The sequence below is a fragment of the Gouania willdenowi genome, chromosome 16 (genome assembly GCF_900634775.1).
Source record: "Gouania willdenowi chromosome 16, fGouWil2.1, whole genome shotgun sequence".
Taxonomy (NCBI): domain Eukaryota; kingdom Metazoa; phylum Chordata; class Actinopteri; order Blenniiformes; family Gobiesocidae; genus Gouania; species Gouania willdenowi.
This window is the reverse complement of record NC_041059.1, coordinates 24,362,316-24,384,014: the sequence shown is the minus strand read 5'-3', so window position 1 is coordinate 24,384,014 and position 21,699 is coordinate 24,362,316. Positions and strand designations below refer to the sequence as shown.

Here is a 21,699-nt window from a genome sequence, read left to right as displayed (position 1 = left end):
GTATTTGGACACACTGATCTAAAGAGCAGCCATGTTCCACATGATCACTGCTATAAAACACTCACACTGTAACAAGATTGAAACGCCACAAGAGAATCATTCACAGCACAACTGAATAAATGAAGGATAATAGTTGTCAAAATGCACTGATCTCTTATTTTAGACAGCGCTTCTTTCCTTAAGTTGCCTTGATGACATGATAGAGGTCAGAGACTTTAATTAATGAACACTCGCCCAAGGGCTCGACACGTAACTCATCCTATTAGTAATGCAGACCTTACGATACAGAATGTAATTTGTCTCCGGAGAATAATTTCACTGGCAGGGCTAAAATAAGAGCCTCATTTGGACGGTGGCCTACTTCCATTTAAACAGCAGGAGAATAAAACTAATGTGATCACCCAGATCACCCAGATCACCCAGATCACCCAAATCAACAGGCACACTGTTATTTTCTAATATTTGTCAGTTGTAGGTGCTTGTTTAGCAAACATTTATTTTGTTTAAACATCTCTGCAAATGGAAAAACCAACTACAATGAGCAGTGGTGTAAAGAGTAGTAATATATTCTACTCAAGTAGAAGTACTGTTACTTGATTGAAATTGTACTCAAGTTTCACAATGTCCATTGATCATTTTAAAACAAAAGGAATTCATTTACTCAGTAGCGGTTGTAAGCACAAGTAAAATTACTCATAGAAACAACTCAATTACAGTAACGTGAGTACTTGTAATCCATTACTTTCACCTCTGGCAATGAGTGAGCCCATTAAAAGTAATGAACCTATAAAACCAAATGCAAAGCAACATGTTTGATTTCCAACCTCTCAAATATAGCATTTAACATAAATCAGGGCATCAAACTTTAAAATCCTAAACTCAATTATACTGTCAGTCATGAGCTCTTGTACCTGAACTCTGTCCTTTTCTCCTCCTCATCCCACACCCTTTCCCTCCTATTCTTATCCACTCCATCCATCCTCTCCTCCTCTTTCCTCCTCCCATCATCTCCTTTCCTCACACTCTCTCCTGGCCTCCTTTCTCCTCCTCGTCTCCTGTGTCCTTCTCTCCCCTGTCCTCGCCTGCCTCCCCCTGTCAATGGTGGTGGCTGACAGTGACTTTGCATCCAAAATGAAAAACAGGCAGATGGGCTCATCGGGCGGGATGAACATGACCAAGAGCACAAGCGTCAGCGGTGACATGTGTAACCTGGAGAAGACAGACGGGAGCCAGTCAGACACAGGAGTCAGCACGGTAGGAACTGACGACAAGAAGCGGCGCTCCAGCATTGGTGCCAAAATGCAGGCCATGGTTGGCATGTCTCGCAAAAGCAGGAGCACCTCTCAGCTCAGCCAAACAGGTGAGACGCCCCATCACCACACAGCCCGGCCACTCTGGACTGTTGTCCACTTTTGTCCTGTATGGTCCGTCTTTGATCCACAAAGCTAACTCTTCTGTTTTACAGCTTATCTCTTTCCTTTTTCCACAATACGTTGTTTTTTAATTTTCTGCAGCTTTACGTTTTTCCTCCTTTCTCCAGGTACCAGTGATCCTGAAAACTAACCGCTTTTTCCCACTTTTGTCTCATTGAAGTGTTTTGCTTTTTTTATTTCGTCGTATTTTTCTGGAGTTGTGTTTGAAAGCTGGTGATTTATTGTCAATCCCAAACTTTTGGTACTGGTAATGCCAAAATGACTTCTCTGTCCACAACTCTACCTCAACTGTTGATTTTTATGGATCCCATATTCATTGTGAAAGTCCTGACCAGCTGTTGGTCTGTGAATAACTGCCCAGCTGGTGCTGTGTGTGCTGGGCTGTGGAACACTTTAGGGATTGTCTAATAATGTGAGCAATCAGCTGATTCTTTCTCTGTGGCTGTGGTTTGGTTTGTTACCTTTCAATTGTTTGACATTAAGCCGATTAATAAGCACTTTCTATTAACAGGATATTTCCACTTGGATCCAAGCAGATAGCAGGGCAGAGATGATAGATGTACAGTATGTACAGTATGAATGTATAAATGTACAATTGGAATGGAATTGGAATCAGCTCGTAATTTCATTGGCACGTGAGCGACAGTTTTATCTCTCAGGATTAATACATCAGCTCATTGTTATCAACTGTAAACCCAAATAAGTTACCAGAACTATTTCATCTATATAATTACTTTGAATGTTTAGGTTTACAGTGAAGATAATGAACAATTGCTTGTAGTGTTTGACTGGTATTTGTTGAGTTGATGGACAGGTCTGTTTCCTCCTGTTCATTTCATAAAGATGGTGCTGATATAGTTTAGGGAGGAAAAAAAAACACTTACTGGCATTTGTACAGATCTCTTTGAGTATGATACATTTTCAAGATAACCTCAGCAACCTTGCAGTAGCAACAGTCTGCTCAGCACAAAGCGAGCAGCACAGGTTGCCTCCAGCTATCAATATTTCACTCTGCTTTTAAGTGCATCAGAAGGAGTTTGTGAGAGCATTCTTGCATTCTGCCCTGCAATATCTCAGATCTGTGTCCGTTGGACACATGCGCCACCAAGTTGACCTGTGCCCTGCTTTACAGTGCACTTATTGCCCACTTTAAAGGTGCATTCAAAGGGTGGTCGACCTTTCAAGGTTGTGTGAGCACTGTCAGTTGGAAAGAAGTTGCTGTACCACTTTCACAGATACAGGCCAGTCAGATGGAAGGGATGTAGTCCCAGGTATAACCAGCATAAATAACAAGTGTGTACTTGCCAAGGTGTGCAGCTGCTTATCCATCATCAGACGTCTGATGAAGGTTCATCATTCTGTGATAAATGACGATCTGGCTTTTCTCATTAACTGTTAGCGTGTGTTTTATGTAAATCTGGACTGGTAGAGATCATTGTCTCACTGCTAGAAAGTTTGTTCTCCCTTGGTATTAAAAAGCTTTTTCCATGTAGTCCACTTTCTCTTCATGGCTCATGGATGGATGGATGGGTGGATGGAAGGATGATGGGAAATGTTATGCTATTGCAGTATCATACTGCTGACCATTGAACAAGTTCCAATTTTCCTGAAAGTGTCATTTTCAGACCTTCTGCATCCTAGTTTTGTTGTTGCAAGATATTAGTCGGTTCTCTAAGAACTATTAGGGATTAGAGTTTTACTTGGTTTAGGCTCAGATATATGATCTAATATAATCTCATGTTCAACATTGACTGTGTATGTTTCTCAGTGAACATGTGTGCAGGAATGAGCAGGGACGATGCAGAGTTTACGAAGCTGTTATATCTCACACTTTTTTCAAAAAGCTGCACTTAGAAAATAGTGTTTGTTCTTGGTTCTTTTAGGGTTCATCTGGTCATCATGAGCATGCAGTGTCGGTTGCTTAAAGGGTACCTGTAGTGATATTTAATTGTAAGCAGACAATCATTTATAATAGTAGAGGTTTAGTCGGCCTGTCTGCTCTACTTATTTTCACATATAAAATTGTTCAAAAAAATACATCAAATGTGTGTTTTTTTGTTTTTTTTGTTTTTTTTTATAAATTTCCACATACTTTTTTTATTGGTAAGACATCAAACACATTTGATGTTATATACTGTACATGACTAGTACAGAAACCCTTTGAACAATAGATTTTAGGATCAATGGAGAACCAACTTAGCTTCAAACAATCTATCCAAACTGTGTCTGGGCTGCTTAATGTGATTAATGCTTTTAAAGGCACTTCACTGGGTATGGGACATTTCATTTTGTAAAGCAGGAATTTGTTTTGGTCTGTGTGTTTTATCAACCTGAAAATCATTTATTACAGTGTATAACGTTTTTTGTTGAAATATCTACTCATGAATCATAATATAATATTTGTGGACCACTTAAGATAACAAGCTTTTTTGGCTTACAAAAATCACAACAGATTCATTATGTTACACTGTAATACCAGTGGAGGGTACAAAGCTAACACCATAGGATGTCCATCTCTTCATAGTGAAATCAAATTGATTTCAATTCAAATCAATCAAAGGAAAAATTCAAGTGCATGAAAATAGCTAAAATAATGGTCAACAGTCACCGTAATCTGTAGTGAGCCTGCTGTTTCAGCACCAGTCACTGACTTTTATTGGTTCGGGAAAAAAAACAAACTGAGAAGAACAGAGAAAAAGAGTTTTGATGAGAAATAATACTGTCCAAAATATAGTAAATCTGGACAGATATCTTAATCTGTCAGAGACTTTTACTGTAGTTTTCCGTTCCTCATGATTAGTTCCTCTTCTGCTTTTTCTATTTGATGCTAAAAGGCAGATAAAGATGGTATGACACAGTGTGAGAAAGGCTAAAATAGGAGTTTATTTTTGAGTGGAGTAAATATCGAGGGTGCAACTGGTGCGTCACACCACCATGATGTTACACTACTGAAGCCTCTGCAGGGTGCTGTGTAAATATATTTCTCACAATGCCAATTCATCTCAGCTTCGTTTTCTTTTGGTAAAGTTCAAGTTCGACAATGTTAAAAGTAGAAACTAGAATGTTGGCCAATCCTACAGAGCAGAGAGAACAATGCATCAGCTCACTGCACGTACAGTACACCTGATGCTGTTTTACACCCTTAAAATCCCCCATCAGACTGTTTTGTATGGGGTGAAATAGCTGAACTTTGCCGATGTAATTTATCTTCAGTGCTACGTTGGGTGCCTATATCAGCAGATTCCCTGCTAACTAAGGCTGGTAATTACCATCCTAAGGGGTCGCAGTAGACACACTGCTCTCTGGGTGATGCATGATGGGAGTTTAGCAGCACAGATGAAAAACAAAGCTGTATTGTTTTCTCCACATCCGTCTTTCTGTTCCTTTTCATTTATACATATAATGGTCCTCCATCTTTATGACTTCTGTCATCCATACTTCTCTGTGTTTGTGCTCTAGAGCTGATGTTCTCCCTCCTTCTCTATTTAAACTGTGCACATGAAGTCCGATAGTTGAATCCTCTGTGTGGTGACCTACATTTAGATTGAAGTACTAAAAGAAGGGCATTGCTTTTAGTAGTTTCACACTTTCCACATGGAATGAGTCAAACGGTCAGCAGTAGGACCAGGAATGACATGCAGTTGGAAAAATGAAATTATGGTAATAATCATTTCCACGTGCAGTGGCTCCATATTGGACTGCAGCCAACATTGGTCTCATTTTTCATTAGTACGTATACTGAGGAATTATTCAAGAAGAGGAAAGAGCCAAACCCCCCCCCCCCCCCTGGTGTCCAAAGCTCTATTAAAGTTAACTGCATCCAGACTTAGGGAATGTTATTCACATGTGTGCATAGCAGGTTTTTGAATGATTTAAATTAGATATTTGACAAAGTTTAACTTTCTCTTTTAAATGTTGCCAGACCCTCGCAGTCAGCCGTATTTACAGTTATTTCTTATGCATTTAACATATATTCACAAGTTAGCCACAAAATTAGAAGCAAACAATGATGTTACATTTAAAAAAAAATCTACTCTGATTACCTTTCTTTCATATGATAGCGTTTAAATAGGATAATGTCATTAGAATGAGCCGATTTGACTAAAGAAAGGTCAAAGAAGGAGAGGCAGACCGTTCATTCAGTGTGCTTGGTCGTCTGCAGTTGTTCCACTTTCATGAATTTTTTAAGTAATATTCTCCAAGAAATGCATAGGATGAACGTACAGGTTACCTAATATAAGTGCTCATCTAAAGTTGGTCACATGTGACCATAATGGTAATACGTCCACACAAACTAAAGTTTTTGGTCTGTGTGTGTGTGTACTTTCCCCACTGGTCCCACACCTTTTCTTTGAACAGGTTAAAATTGGAGCAGAAATACATTTATTCAGTGACTATTAGAGTAACATGGCTTCCATGAATGGGATATGTACCTTTTTGTGCTTATTTAAACATCTTTATGTGCTCACTGAAAGGTTTTATGCAAATTTTCTTTATTCTATTCTAAATTTTAAAAAGTTATGTGTGTCTCTTTGTTGGTTTTGTGTAAATAACATCATTTAGATTAAAGGTCCGGTGTCACATCGTACTGAGATTGTATATAAAAAAATTATTATTATTTTTTGTTTATTTTTTGTTTTCAAAGTGAACGGACATGTGTTTTATTTGTTTATTGGATTAGGTTAGGGTTATAATCTCAGTACGGAGGTAAACTCAGTACGTGACACCGGTATTATGCTATTTTCACATTTTTTTAGTATTTGAGGTTTATTTTCCCAAACACCAATTTTCCACAGTTTTAGCCCTCTGAAAAGTGACTTTCTGAGCAGTTCTAAAATGGGCTGTTTTGGGGCCTACATGCATATGCATAAGTAGGCGTGTCTGTAGACGCAGACTTCATTCCTCGCTCTTGCGATCACCAAAGCTATTTTGTTTTTGCTATCCACACACTGTTAATTTTTTCAGCTGATAAAACTGCACATTACAGTACAACACATGGCTATTTAAGCGGCTATTGTGATTGTGAGTCCGTCTCAGCGCTCCAGACTGTGTTTATCACAGCAGCAGCAGCAATGGAGTAATTCAACTGCTTCAAACGATCACCGGAGTGTTAAGCTGCTAAGTCACTTTCTTCTCCTCCTCAACTCAATTAACTACAGGAATAGTGCATTTAAGGTGATAATCATTTGTTTTGCCCAACTGCTGCGTCGCACTGGGTCACAAACACATCAGATCAAGTCAAAGGCGATACGAAGCGATATAACGGATACTAAAAATGGAACGGCTCAGCGCACTGAAAAATTGCTTGCCTGGGCGTGGTTTGTTGGGGGCGTCGCTTGTACTGTACCCATGGCTGCAGTTGGATATACATGCATTTGGTACTTACACAGGCATCAGGCACTTCATGGAGGGGGCAGTTCAGACTTTAGTGATGTCACTAAGGTTTTTCAGAAGAGGGCAGAGCAGCAGCTCAGAGAGCAGGATTAGTGAGGATTGCTCAAAGATGCAGGAAGGAAGGCCAATAATATTTTGGGGGTGTTTTGATGAGTAATTAACATTGTAACAAGTTTAAAAGCTCAAAAAAGTTGATTTAGCATGATATAGGACCTTTAAGGTTGCAAACTCATGCTGTAAAAGTGATTGGCTCTCAAATCAATATATCTACCCTGCTGAAATTATAGATCACAAATCACCTCTACACATCGGTTCAATTTGAATGAATTCAGAGAAGACTAAACTGTTTTTCACACAGTGACCTTAACTGTGTTTTTCTCAGCAGAGTGTGTACTCTCTGCTGTTGATAATTACCTGATGTTCTTGTATTTTTCAATGCAGTAGGAATTATGCATGTCTAAGCTGTGTTCCAGGAAAAGCCTAGATTTTCAAACCTTGATTGAATTAAAGCCAAATGTCGAACCAAAGTGTACATAAGGGCCGAACACTCAATAACATTTTTCTATAAGAACAAAAAAATGAAAAGTTATCGTTTTGCAGAATACACATTTTGTGCACTATCATGGATAAACTCAATCAAATTGTATTTAAAAGTAAGGTTATAGATTAGAAAAGGTCTAGACTAAAAGCAGAAGGACTTGAGCTTAAATGTGTCTTCATAGTGTAGTCCAAAAAATGTCTATTAGTTATTCAACGAAACACCCACAGTAACATCTCATATTATATCGTGTATTTATTGCCTCCAATCTGAACCGGAAATTGAACTTCTTCTTTGCTCTTTTAGATTCTAGCCCCAGCTAAAAATATTTACCGGACTTCCTCGTTCTAAATGTTTTGACTTTTAAGGCTGACATCAAGGTTGTGACAGCTGAAGAGGAAGTCTGAATCACGTTGCAGGAAAAATAGTGCGGCGAAGCTATTCCGTACAGCACAAGCGTCATGGTGGCTCGCAGTGGTTTGTGACGTGTGCATTAGTAATCATGCCACGATGACATTTTCTCACGCGTTTTGACACGAGACAGTTTGTTGAGGCTGTGGGAGTAAAAATGTGTCTTACAGTAATAGAGATTGGAAAGGTTTCTTATGAGATTTTCATCTGTTTGAGTTTGCTCTGCTAAATTAAGGAAGGCAGCAAGTGGGCAAACTGTTCTGCAACTACATATATACAGTATATATATATATGTATATAAATTCATTAAATCTAATTTAAACTTTGACCCAGTGATTACACCTAAAATACAAACTTCATTCTTCTGTCTTTAACAAAAACAATTGCTAAGTAAACATAGAGCGGATCTTCCACTGGATGTGTAACTGCTGCGTGTCTGCTGTGTAACAGCAACGGAGCTGATGCGTTTACATTAAAGTCAATTTGTCAATTTTCTACGTATGCGGTCCGTCACAGCTGCGTAACGACTCTGTCATGCAATAGATATGCAGACTTTCTGTTTTTGCCGTACACGGGAGCAATGCTGCATACATTCAGCAAAGATAAGCCCGTGTGGCACAGGAAGTAGTACACAGACAGAATAAAACATCCGTTTTTTTTAAAAAATAGAATACTCTGTGTTCAAGGCGGATCACATTTCCATCCCTTTTCCGACACGCTTGCTCCTATTCACAGTGGCGGGGGTCTGCTGGTGTCTATCTCCAGCTTTTTTCAGGTGTTAGGTGGGGCTACACCATGGACAGGGCGGCAGTGGATTGTATATAAATATTGCACTTATCCACGGTTGAATCACAATAATCTCCACAAAAGCAGAAGATATACAGCGCAGGACCGAGTGGATTTCCTTCGGCTTCTCTCGAAGGACACAACGAACTCTTTGTATGGCTTTGTGGTTCTCTTTGTAGTGACTACAACATGCTATATTGCGCATGAATTAACAAGATCTCCTGAGTCTTTACTACAACAGTCATGCATCACAGACGGAGATGGTGGGGATTGACGGACAGCAGTTACGCAGCGGAGACGTTACGAAGAAGTTTCGCATCCAGTGGAAATCCAGTAATACACACGCCTCTATTTTTGTTTCCTGATGTTTCTCCATAGTTAACACGTGACCTGAACAACATCATGCTATGCATTCTATAGTTAACAGCTGAAGTCTTAACAGAACACCTCATCCGGTAACTATAGGTATTTCATCTAATTCCCGTCTTTATTGAGTAAAACACACTCAGGAAACTGTATTTCCAGGTATCAGGACTGGTCTGCATCATGTAACATCCAGGGAATGTAAACTCAGAGAACACAAAGTATATTTGCCTGCTTTGTCGCCTGTACTTGTGTGTTTCCAGGAGTGTTCAAGCACTCTGTTTGCCAAATCTGTGCATGTGAGTGTCACACTTGAAGCCTTCCATTAGCCGGTGTTTACAGTGCAGCTTTGCTGTGTGACGCTTGACCTAGCCTGGCTTCATCAATCACACTGACTTCCTCTGATGATTTCTACCGCCTGTTTTCCAAATCTTCCTGTGCGTTACGCTGCTTTGCTGGAAGAGATTCTTCAGATTCTTCACTGCGACTTTCAGTTATGAGGTCATAGTCCGACAGTGTGTCATAAGTAAGTCATAAGTTAGAGAAGAGCATAGTTTATATACCTGTGCACACACACTCTCATGGTTCAAAATTACAATAACTTTTACACTTATTTTCAGAAAATTCCAATAAATTTAATATTTATTTTACAAATACATAGAGCTCTGTTTTGCAAACAGAGGGTCACGTATTAAAGCTGGGGGCATTAACTATCTTAAGCATGTTTTTGTCGACAAGATAATGAAGATCCTATTAGATTCTCCTTATGTTTCTGATTGAACTATGTATTGCTGTAATAATTTTTTTACCTTATTGGTGGTGTTTTTGCAATGCTGTATTTATATATGCTTGTCAGCTCTATTTTCAGAGTATGTCTTACTTACGTTCAGTGTAATTAAGCCTAATGTTTCCACGTGTAGGTGGAGTGTGCTTTGTTCAACCCTGTCATTATGCAGCAGGCAAAATTAGAATTACTGTATCAGCTGCAAAGACTTTTTCACACGTGCCAACTTTTCACAGAAAATAAACACGTGTGACCTCGCTCATGAGCCAAAGCTGTTTACAGAACAGATGAGAGCTCAAAGTTTAATATCAGGGTGTCTTCTTTGTGAAAGTAATCATATTTACCTATTATAGTTCATAAAGAATGTATCTGGAAAAACACGTGATGAGTCTGTCTCGTGTCATCTTCTCTACTTCAGAAGCTTGTGGTGACAGCATGGCGTTGCATTGGGGCCGTGGTCGGCTCCGCTCTGATGTGGGAAATCAGTGAACGCGAAATACAAATTTGGAGAAACCAGGAGAAACACAATATAGTAGGCTGTCTGTGAGAAAGGCAATGCTGTGGAGAAAACAAGGAGAAGTCAGACATAATGGGCCTGTTCTATGAAGCTGGCTAAATCACCATGGTAACTTACGCTGAACAGCTAACCTGGTCAGGAGCAGGTTTTGTTCTGGCTCCTGACCAATCAGTTCTCGAGGAAAACAACCTGCCCAATAATAGGTGTGTCATTCTGTGGACACAGAGATCATATTCAGGCATCGATACAATCCTTTGATTTACCTGATGATATCCTACAGCAGGGAGGGCAACTCTATGACAGCGGGGGCCACACAAATCTGACTGTGTCTGATCTGAGAGCCATCTGATCAATATTCATGTCAGGATTTAGAATAATGACCAATTAGAGTATTAACAGGGGGAAAGGGTTTTGTAATTTTGTGTTTTTCTATTTTTTGTGTTTTTGTTATTTTTTTGTGTTCTTGTTTTCTGTATTTCCCCGTCATTTTGTGTAATCTTGTTAACAGTTTGTGTGTCTTTGGAGCTATTCTGTAATGTGTTATTGTTTTGTAGTCATTTTTGTTTAAGTGTTGTGTCTGTCTTTGTATTTTTGGAATTTTTGTGTGTATTTTGTGCATTTTGCTGCTGATTTCTGTGGGTTTTTTTTTTTTTTTTTTTTTTTTTTTTTGTGTAGTATGTTGGGCTTTGTATCACTTTGAACTTCTTGAATTACAATTTTTGGGGATTTGCTTTGGGGGCTGCAAAAAATTTGACAGGCCGTTAGTTGCCCATGTCTGTCCTATAGGAAAGATATAGATTGATGTACTGACCTACATTAGTCAGCTGATAAAGCCTGCGTATTCTCTATTCTGAGGTGAAGCAGAGAGTCTCAGTGCTGTAAGATAATACAGGCTGTATAAAATACATTTATTGTCCACCTTATTATGTATAAACACAGCATCACAACCACTGATGAGGTCTATGCATTAATAAAGTGAAATTAATCAGACTGTTTATTCTCTGATGAATTAATATTGTATAATATCACAAACTTAAACATTAACAGTCATCAATTCTCTGTCAGCGTTCCTTTCTTCCTGCTGTTGCTGCAGCAAAGTGTGTGTTGGTCTGAATTATAGATTTTAATTATTCATATTTTTAAAGAATTACAGTATTCCTTGATTGTAATGTAAGTTGCTCTACATGGTTTCTTCGTGTTTGTGATTGGTCTGACGCTGCAATCTCCACCCGTTTAATGGGAGTGCGTACGTAGTCAGGCTGAAATCACCTGGGTTAAGTGAACGTGTTGATAACCAGCTTCGTAGCTTTTTCTTTTGCTCTTTGTTCTGCTGATAAGTCTCCTCGCAACAATATCTGCAACCATCTGTGCACAAAGTGGGTGAAAATGCAGAAACAAATATCACTAAGGTGATTAATAAAGGATATTATTAATCATTAATCATTATTATTATTATTATTATTATTATTATTAATATTAATAATAAGGGGTTAAAGGTGCAGTCCGCAACTCTCAGATCTCTCCCCCTCCCTCCCTGCTGCTCTCTTGCCCTGCCTCCAAACTTTCCAAAGTCCCTCCCTCAGAAGAGCTAGCAAGCTAACGTTTGCCAGACAGCAACAACACAGTAATATAACATGCACTGTTAAAAGCATATTACTGCAGTGCTTCTCTCTCTCAATGTGCGCACATCTCAGCAGCAGCAACAACAGTGTCACTTACAGCAGCTCACACGGAGGCTGCTGCGCACACACAAACAACACATGCTATACAGAGTTCTAGTGTAACAATTACAAATCAAACATAATGTAAATCAAGCAGCAGTAATTACCTTTCTAGCAGGAAAGTTGCCAATTCCATCTTCTACTCCTCGAGACCATACACTGTAAAAAAGACGGCGCTCCAGCCACCAGAAAGGGGCGGGGACTGTGAGCAACAGCTGTCAGACAGCCCATCAAACACAATCCTGGCGCTGATTGGTTCTTTTTGCTCGGTCGCGGTGCATTCTGGCAATCTGCCAAAGGCAGCAGGAGCAGCAGGAGGGGCTCAATGAGTCTGTTTTTTTTCACACAAACTACTAGTTTGATGTAAAGCTGTCCTTACATAGTGACAGCTTTAGCAAATATGACACAAGGTCACTTTTATAAGAGTTGCAGACTGCACCTTTAATGGGTTAGTATATCAACTGTAAAGTTAGCGCATGTTTTTACAAAAGACTACCACTACCATTTCCACATCTTCTGCATTCACCAGCACAGCACTTCAACAATGTCAGATGACAATCTAGAGACACATCTTCAACATATCTATTTATGTAGATATTTATATTCTTTATATATACAAGTAGTTTCAAGAGAGCTGTTTATAATCATTATGATTTTAGCCTCTCACAATATAGAAAATTGTTTGTCAGTATGTGTAAACTTCCATTAAGAAAATCCCATCCACTTTAAAATGGGTTTTTTGTGTTGTGATGCTGTGTGTTTGTTTAATTACTGTACGTTTGTGGCTGAAAATGACAGGTGTTGTATTTATCTGCCATGACCTACATGAAACATTTAGATGTCTGCCCTGCATTGAAAACAGGTGAAAGGTTGTCAGAGAGGAGAAACCTGATATCAGATGTGCACTCAGAGCTCATCCATCCTCAGCTGCAAACTGAAGCTGTGTGAAATCTGAATGTCGGTTAACACAGAACATGACTAGCTTAAGTTCAGTTTGAAGTTGTGTACTATGCTGCCTGTAGATGATTTATTAGTTCTCCTTTCTGTGTCTCAGACTGATGCTAGACTTACTCTACAAATGGAAATTTGGCTCCTGTCGTCCTGGTTGTGATTGTTTCAGAGGACTGGAATCTCTGGAGACAAATGATGTTTTCAGAAGCAGCAGCACGTGAATGAAAGCTTTCACTTGATAGTATTTTTCCTTCTCATTTCCAACCCCCAAAAACCGCCAGCTCCAAGTCCAGGGAATTACTTTCCAATGCAACCCAGCTGTGGTGCTGTTCGTATGACGGGGAGCAAAGTGAATAAGCAGCCTTTGGCACGTGCACTTTGAGTGGCCACCATGTGGCTTGAGACCTTTCAAAAGGAAACAGAACTGCTGGCAGAATTAATGATGATTTGTTTTCTCTGGCTGAATGAGTTGGGGAGAGGGAGGAGGGATAATGGGACAGAGGAAGGTATGGGAAACTTAACAACTGAGGAAAATAGACAGAACAAGCAGTAAAAGAATAAAGAGATGAATAGAAGAACGTTTCTAAATGATATTAGGAGAGGAGAAAGGGTGCACTACTATCTCTGGGTAAAGCTTGTTCATCTGCAGAGCCAACTGAGGTTCGCCATAGCAGCTGAGCTCTGTGATTGGTAGAGCATGATCCCTCTACCCTCCCCCCTGAATAAAGAGGTGCAGGAGCAGCGCCAGTCTCAGACAGTACAAGACCACTCACGAGAGCAGCATCTTTTTAGCGCTGCAGCCTCCAGAGGATCCGGGGAAAGATTAGAAGACACAGCTTTAAAACGCTGCAGGATAAACAATAACACATTTAGGAATCATTAGAGCCTCCAGGGTAGAAAAGTACAAACCCGTCTAAGTGGGAGAAGGCTTCACCTTGTGCTTTGGATTCATCGCACTGAGGAGGACGACTCTGTGCAGACATGGGGAGGCAGGGAAACGATAGCTCTGCTCCAGCTGCAGGGATGCGGATCCAATGTTCCCAGAGCAAGATGAGCCTGTCGGCATCATTCGAGGCGTTGGCTGTTTATTTCCCCTGCATGAACTCCTTTGATGAGGAGGACGGAGGTAAGAAGACATGTCACAGCTGTGTGCTTGGGGGCCACAGGGATGTTTGAAATAAATGAAGGCAGACAGGAAAGAAGTAGACAGCATTGAGATGTAATGGTTTTACACATTAAGATGTTCGATTGTTGTCATTCTAATCTTGACCCAAAATGGACTGGTTATATCTGAAATTGATCTGGCCTCAGACTGCTTCAGTATTGTTTCCACTGATGCCACTTTAACCAATATCTGACTTCATAATGATGATGTTAAATCAGCCAGTCTAGAATAAAAACAGAATATTTACAAACTGGATTGACTCATTGTTTTGTATCTTGTAAGTGGTAATGCCTATTTAGCTTCAAAAAGCCACAACTTAACACTCACATCTCCTTTATCACTTACACTTGCAGTGTTGGCAGCTTCTTGTGAGTTTCTATGTCTGGCAGAAATACAACATAAGGCCACTGACCTGGAGATGAGCCAATTTGTCTGACTTTTAGTCTTTTTTCTTGTACTCATTCATTTTAAAAGCTGCTACAGGGAGCTCTGAACATGTGTTAATACCTGATGCTCTGTGCCAGACGCTAGCTCACAGCTTCTAGGCATCTACAATCTCTTCAATGTTCAAACACATGCAGATACCACACTGCATTAATAACACATGGTTTGATTTCTGATTTATTGCAGCAATCATCAAATCCTTTTTTTGCATTGTGTCTGTGCACAACTTTTTACCATTGTTTGCCCCCAATTTGACTTATTTAATGCTCTTAAGATAATGATTGATTGATTTAATAGATTTTGATTAGATGGTATTTTATTTTTACCTTATTTATACAGCGTCATATGCATTAGATGGTGCATTCACCACAGTGCAATGATCTGTTGAAGCAACCCCAATATTGTTGTTAAATCCAAAGGAATGGCTCCGTGTTTGTGTGTTTGCAGCTTGTTGTTTCTTATTATTTGCTGGCGCTCGGCTAGTGTCTGCCTCCCGTTACTTAATTCATACGCAGTAGATGTTGTTCATTAGCTCACTCGATTGGCACGTCTTCCAGGGTCATGCATTGATGACACTTGTGCAGTCCCGTAGATGGCAGACGGATCTCCTGCGGACGTCACAGTTGAACTCTGTGGTTGTGTCCTTCATTGTGTTGTGTGAAGAGCAGGAAGTGGAGGTGGAGGCCACCTGAATATACTGCATGTGTTTATAGCTGTGGGACATCGCACAGAATCCTCTTTCAAGTCAGCTTTGCATCTGACAAAGCAAAGCAGCTTGAAGGAAGGAGAGATGAAACAGCAAGAACTGAACAGATAACCGGATTAGTAAAAGCTGTGTGTGTCATTGGCAGATTTCTACAAACCATGTGAACGTACTACAGTGAAGAGACGTTTGTCAACATGCTGCTTCATGTAAAGCCAAGCATTAATCAAACTCTATCACACATAAAGGAAACAGAAAACTATACTCAGACACCTTCTATGGCAGTTCTTCTCAAACTTTTTTGGCGCAAGTACCCCCTTTTTCTCATTTCTGAATTCAAGTACCCCCTATTGTCCGACTACAACATTTTACTCAGAATATTGTGAAAAAACAACTATAGAGCACTATGATGGAATGAATTAATGTTAACACACATTTTAAAGAAAATTATTTTATAAATAAGTAGAATGAAACAGTATTTAGTGCCTCCTAAATAGATTTATTTATTATTTCCCATCACCACTGTTCAGTTCATGTTTTAATCAACATCATTATTACGATTATGATTTTTAACTAAAAAATAACTTATACAAAACCTCATATTTTGAGTGCTTTCATTTGCTAATTTTCCACTGTTTCTACTTCAAGTACCCCCATACCATAGTGCCATCGCGTACCCTTAGGGGTACACGTGTCCCGATTTGAGAAACACTATTCTATGGTAACATACAACCGCAGTTTAACAATTGAGTTTTTAACGACAAACCCACGGAACACTGTGAAGTCAGACTGGTTAGGAAATGAATGAAAACTAAGGACCGTGTATGTGCGCAGGTGTGTGTATGCAGTGGTCATTGCGGTTGTTATGAGTAGAGGTGTGTTTTTCTGTCGTGAGCACAAACACGTGCACATTGAGTGGGCATGAGCACCAGTGGCTCTAATGGGTAGAGCCAGCTGTCTCCTCAGATCAGTTAGAGTGTGTGCGTGTGCGTGTGTGTAATATTCAGGAAACAGCACTGTTGGGAGGAAGACTGTACATATTGTTCTGCTGAGTTCAGACTGCGATCATTTAATTGCCTTTCCTGACTGTCGCTGTGTCTTTGTGTCCTCAAGTGGAGTTCTGCTTCATCAGGGATTATTCAGTTGAACGCAGCTTGCTGTGAGTCACAAATTCATTGTCATGAACTGACTGTCTACATTCTTTGGTTTTTTTTTGTAAATCTTTTTTGAACAGAAGCAGGCGGTAAGAAGCTGCGCAGCACGATCCAGAGGAGTACAGAGACGGGCCTAGCGGTGGAGATGAGGAGCAGGATGACTCGGCAGGCCAGCCGAGAGTCCACTGACGGAAGCATGAACAGCTACAGCTCTGAGGGAAAGTAAGTGGACATGAAATTACACTCTGAATTATTCAGAACTTTCAAACACACACATGTACCATTTACATTGGGCTAGTGCGACAAAAATCCATGCATAAGCTTGAAGCAGAACTAAGTAACTTTTTCTTAATACATCCTAGTCCCTGTGAGGGTAATACAAGTGTTTATCGGGTGATTGGGGGGTTTTTCATCCCCCCCCTTCTGTCTCTGGCCAGAAGACGTACTGCTTTATGGCAGCCCAATACAAACACACTGTCGTTGCGGCAACAGGAACGCACACACACTCGCAACCCAGCGCTCCATCAGGCAGCACACACACAAATATCCATCTGTCTATCCATCCATCCATCTATCCATTTTCAGAGCCGCTTTGTCAGCACACAAACAAACACATCATACACGTTTCCACTCCCTTCCGTATTACTGCCACATCATTCATTTATTTTACTTGTCTCTCTTCCTCATACTGTTCACATGGTCACATGGGACTATATGTGTGAAAGCACCCTCAGTGTCACTGTTGTATTAGGATTTTTCAGTGATTGGTTGCTACTGTCTTGGGAGAGCAAAGGTGTGCATGTAGCTGTGGGGTGGAGCAGGCGGCGGGGGGTGCAGAGTGTTTATGACAGTGACATAACCAAAAGGGACCTTTAAGGGGGAGCGCTAAGCGCAAGTTACTTAGTTCTGCTTTAACACCAGAGTTGGGGTAAATTATTATTGACATCATTATTTGATAATTCATTACAATTATGGCGTAATTATAATTGTAATTGAAATTAAAAAATCTGTTGCTGTTGTAATTGTAATTAAATTGTAATTGAGTTTTGATAATTGACTTTGTAATTGTCACGAAAATTCTATAAAATGTCTGGGGAACCATGTTACAGTTCTACACAAATGTAGTTAAAAATGATTAAAATACGTTTCATATTAAGCTTTCCCACATTTAACCATTTAAAAAAATAATAAATTGAAGGGTTTAGTGACCAAAAATATTAAAACCTATATTTTCATTGATTAGGAAGCCTAACAACCAAAAGATAGGAAAGTTGTTTTTAGTGTATTTTACAGCTGGTTTAGGACTCGTTATCATAAGAGATGCTAACAGAAAGCTAACACAAGAGAGAGAAAGGTTAACTTTTATTAGGTTATTTATTTCAGGCTCAGTAATTGTGATTAATTGTAATTGAACTTTAGTAATTGAGAATGTAATTGTAATTTACTTTCTGAGGATAAAAAAATTGTAATTAAATTGTAATAAGAAAAAATGCAGGTTACTGTAATCGTAATTGAATTGTAATCAAATGGGTAATTGAAAACGTAATTGACGCTAATCCTGCTAACACCCAACTGCAGTTGCAGCACCACGTTGTACCACAAGATGGTATAGTGAGGGAATCTTGCATCATATCATTTCAACAGTACAAAAGAAGAGAATTAAGCAACCAAAGGGAATATTTCCTAACACAGTTGACTAAAGCTCCCAGCATCACAACAATACATCATGTCACTTTTATGTGGCATCTCCATAGCATAGCCCTGTGTTCATTGGTTTACTAACAAATATCCTTCTCTCTACATTAGTCTCATCTTCCCTGGAGTGAGGCTCTCCTCGGACGCTCAGTTCAGCGACTTCCTGGACGGTCTTGGCCCCGCCCAGCTGGTTGGACGACAGACGCTGGCAACCCCACCCATGGGTGAGCAAAGGAATCATCTCTGTCAGTAACAGAAGCATCAGAATTGGTTGTTTTTTTTCATCTTCTTGTTGTCCTGTAGGAGACATCCAGATTGGCATGGTGGAAAAGAAAGGAGCCTTGGAGGTGGAAGTAATCCGAGCCCGTGGCCTTGTGGGAAAACCAGGTTCCAAGGCACTGCCAGGTAACTTGAATTCTTTAGTGTCTTTGGGGCGAACAGCAAATGTTTAATCTGTTGTTCAGCATTGTGAAAGGTTGTCCTATTTTGATTTTCAAATCAATTCAGTTCAAATGTCTCCAAAAACTAATAATTAGATAAGAGTTTTCTGTTTATTGCACTGTGTTTTATTGAGAGGTGTGAATTGTAACTACTTTTATTTTCTGTTTGTCCATTCCCAGCACCATATGTAAAGGTCTACCTTTTGCAAAATGGAGTTTGCATAGCCAAAAAGAAAACTAAAGTAGCAAGAAAAACCTTGGATCCTCTTTACCAACAACAACTTCCATTTGAGGAGAATCCAGGAGGAAAGGTTTTGCAGGTAAGAAAAGTCTTCTTTTGAATAGTACAACACTATTACTGTAAAACAACTGCATTTCTTCATCAAACGTTCAAAACAATAATGTGTCACTGCTGTTTTCTTCACAGGTTATCGTCTGGGGCGACTATGGACGTATGGACCACAAATCATTCATGGGAGCAGTTCAGATACTGTTAGATGAGCTGGACCTGTCCAACATGGTGATTGGCTGGTTCAAGCTCTTCCCTCCTTCCTCTTTGGTGGACCCTACTCTGGCCCCGCTGACAAGAAGAGCTTCCCAATCCTCATTGGACAGTTTCTCTCGATCATAGCAGCGTGTGGACTGATAGCGTTGTTGTAGCAGCCAATGTTGCAGATACAGGTCACGCCCCCGGTTACACTGCATGCTTGATGTTGTGTCTTCTGAGCCTGTTTCTTGGGGTGCAAACGTGATCCTGATGTTTTGAGCAAAAACGTTGCGCACAGTGTGCACACGGCGGAACGAGGGCGCCTGGTGGCAAGGATTTGCCGGGCGTCCATATGCTTGGAGGAAGCTGGAATGAACTCCTTAGCACAAGGAATCCGTCAATTCCAGGTTTTCATCCTATTCGGCCGACACTGGGAACCACTTAGCGAGTTCTACAGAAGCCCTTTTCGAATGAAAAACAATGTGTTGCTTTGACTATTTTTATTTATTTTTTGTTTTGTTTTAAATGTTTTATTTTATTTTTAATAATGTATTGATGATGTACAACTATCTGAAGGGGGGGGAGAGTGTTTCTGAACGGATGCTTGGTCACGCCACGCCAACAGACCGAGCTGTGTAGATGGAGATTAAAAGACACCTCATTTTGGGGGAGGTGTGTCCCTGCTTGTGTCCACACTCCCTCAAAACCAAAAGAAAGGCCCTGAGTATTCAAGGTCACCGTAGCAAGTCAAAACAGGTACAGAACAAAGTACCGCAAGGATCATAGAATCAGAATGTGGCAGCCCTCCACAATAAACTATCCAAACCCCCATCAAAAGATGTACAATCTTATCATCTTTGTTTCTCTGTTGATATATTGTATGAAAATTGAGAAAAGATATTTTTTCTTATTGTTTCCTTTGCATGGACAAACGTTGGATAAAAAGATAAAAAGAAAGAAAGAACTTATTTTCTTGAGGCTGCAACTTGCAAAAAAAAAGTAAAACAAAACAGGTCAGCCATTTTCGACAATTTCTATTATTTTTAAAGATAAATTTCACTTGTGCATGGTTTTCAAATGGAGTGAATGCAACATCATGAGTAAGAAAAAAAGAATGACATTGTTTATCATTCTTCAGTCCGTTCATGAGTCTGTCTTTTACAGACGTACAAATAAGGGGAATTTAAGAAGAAGTTTATGTGATTAAAAGTGAAAATGAAAACAAATGTAAATGATTTATTTCCTTGTAAAAGGCACATGCCTTATGAAGATAAACACAATGTGCAAATTGTACATGTTTTTTCTTATTTTTCCTTGTCCCAGGGTACTTTTCATTGTACGATTCGTTGCTACCATCGTTCGTCCCCTGAGATCGTAAAGATTTTAGGACTGTTGGTTTTTTGTTCTTTTTTTTTACACCTCTGTATTGTTTTTTTTTTTTTTTATTTTGAATTGGATTTTTTTTAACAAGCATGTTGAAAGGATTTTCTGCAACATAGCTTGGGCACACCTTACAGTAAATCAGCATGTTTTGATAAAGAAGATATTTGGACTTTTTGCAGTTTCTTGTACAGTGCATGTCAATTCCATTACTTTCCCCCCCTCACCTTAAATTGAACTCAACGGCAAATTTAGTGTCTGGTCTTCCAAGACCGTTTATTAAAGTTCTAACAAAACATTCCACCCCCAAAGTCATATTTCCTTTCAGGTTTTTTGGAGTGAAAAAATGACAAGGAAAAAAACAAATGTATTTTATGAAGGGGGAGGAAACATTGCAAGTGTATTTTCTTTCAGTATTGTTGACAAACATGCAAAAATATCTTTACTGGTACGGTAAGAGGTCTATTCCTAACCAAGAGGCAGAGAACATGAGAGAGATGTGTGTCGCTCTGCTTCAGTCCATGGGAACTGTGTGTGAAGATGAGCTAATCACAAGATCTAAAAAAAAAAAAAAAAAAAAGGGATAATGCCACACATTGTTCTTGTTTTATTAATAATTCTTTAAAAGAAGACGTTAATTTACTATATTTTTGTTAGTTTCATTTAAAAGCCAAGACCAGTTTATTTTTTATTTTCTATTTATTGCTGCTTCCCATGTTTGGGAAGTAAATGAATCTTATAGTTGCAGTATGTCTGAATGAAATCTATCTGAGGCATTGTTCTTTTTCCAGATAATGAACTTTAACCTCCAAGAAAACATTGTAGCTCTATCAAGCTGTAATATACAGTATATATTTTCATTTCAAACTTCTGTGTACATACGCTTATGTGGGAATTTTACAGAGAGGGCTGTCATGAATAGACTGCTGGGACTTATTTGGAAGAGGAAAAATGCCTCATGATGACAAAGACATTTGTTATTTATCCTTCTGAATGCCTTTTCATTTTTTCTTTTTGGTGCAATGTGTTAATGCCAAGGCTATGTCTTGGTTAAGTATGGTTGAGTACAGAGATTTATGTAAGTTATTTTTCAAATTAAAATAAAAAAAAAATGTTATTACACTGATGCCATGAGTCGAGTAAAAATAAAATGAAGGATGTCCAGATGAAGTCAGTAGTTTGGGATTGGGGACATTTTTGGTGAGTTTCTTTACGTGAATAACTCGTCATCAGCAAATTGTCTTTGTTATTGAGGAAGCGGCTGGATAACGTACTGACATAGGTTTTTACAATTTTTTTCTCTAATGGGAGATTTTAGCTTCAGACATTTAAT

The 21,699-nt window shown here is 39.3% G+C and overlaps 1 protein-coding gene across 36 annotated transcripts in view; it reads left to right on the top strand.

Moving 5' to 3' along the window:
* rims2a (regulating synaptic membrane exocytosis 2a) overlaps positions 1-21,492 on the top strand; it is a 174,028-nt gene extending 152,536 nt beyond the window's left edge. For 24 of the 36 annotated variants that reach the window (XM_028471150.1, XM_028471132.1, XM_028471130.1 and 21 more), the window contains 6 exons: positions 1,116-1,360; positions 16,445-16,586; positions 18,171-18,283; positions 18,363-18,464; positions 18,680-18,819; positions 18,927-21,492. In XM_028471150.1, the coding sequence (XP_028326951.1) occupies positions 1,116-1,360; positions 16,445-16,586; positions 18,171-18,283; positions 18,363-18,464; positions 18,680-18,819; positions 18,927-19,130 (946 nt within the window). In that variant the 3' untranslated portion in view covers positions 19,131-21,492. Of the gene's footprint in view, positions 1-1,115; positions 1,361-12,809; positions 14,025-16,444; positions 16,587-18,170; positions 18,284-18,362; positions 18,465-18,679; positions 18,820-18,926 lie in introns of those variants that run through there. The other 12 variants (XM_028471154.1, XM_028471158.1, XM_028471156.1 and 9 more) reach the window with 3 other exon arrangements.
* Positions 21,493-21,699: the final 207 nt, after the last annotated feature.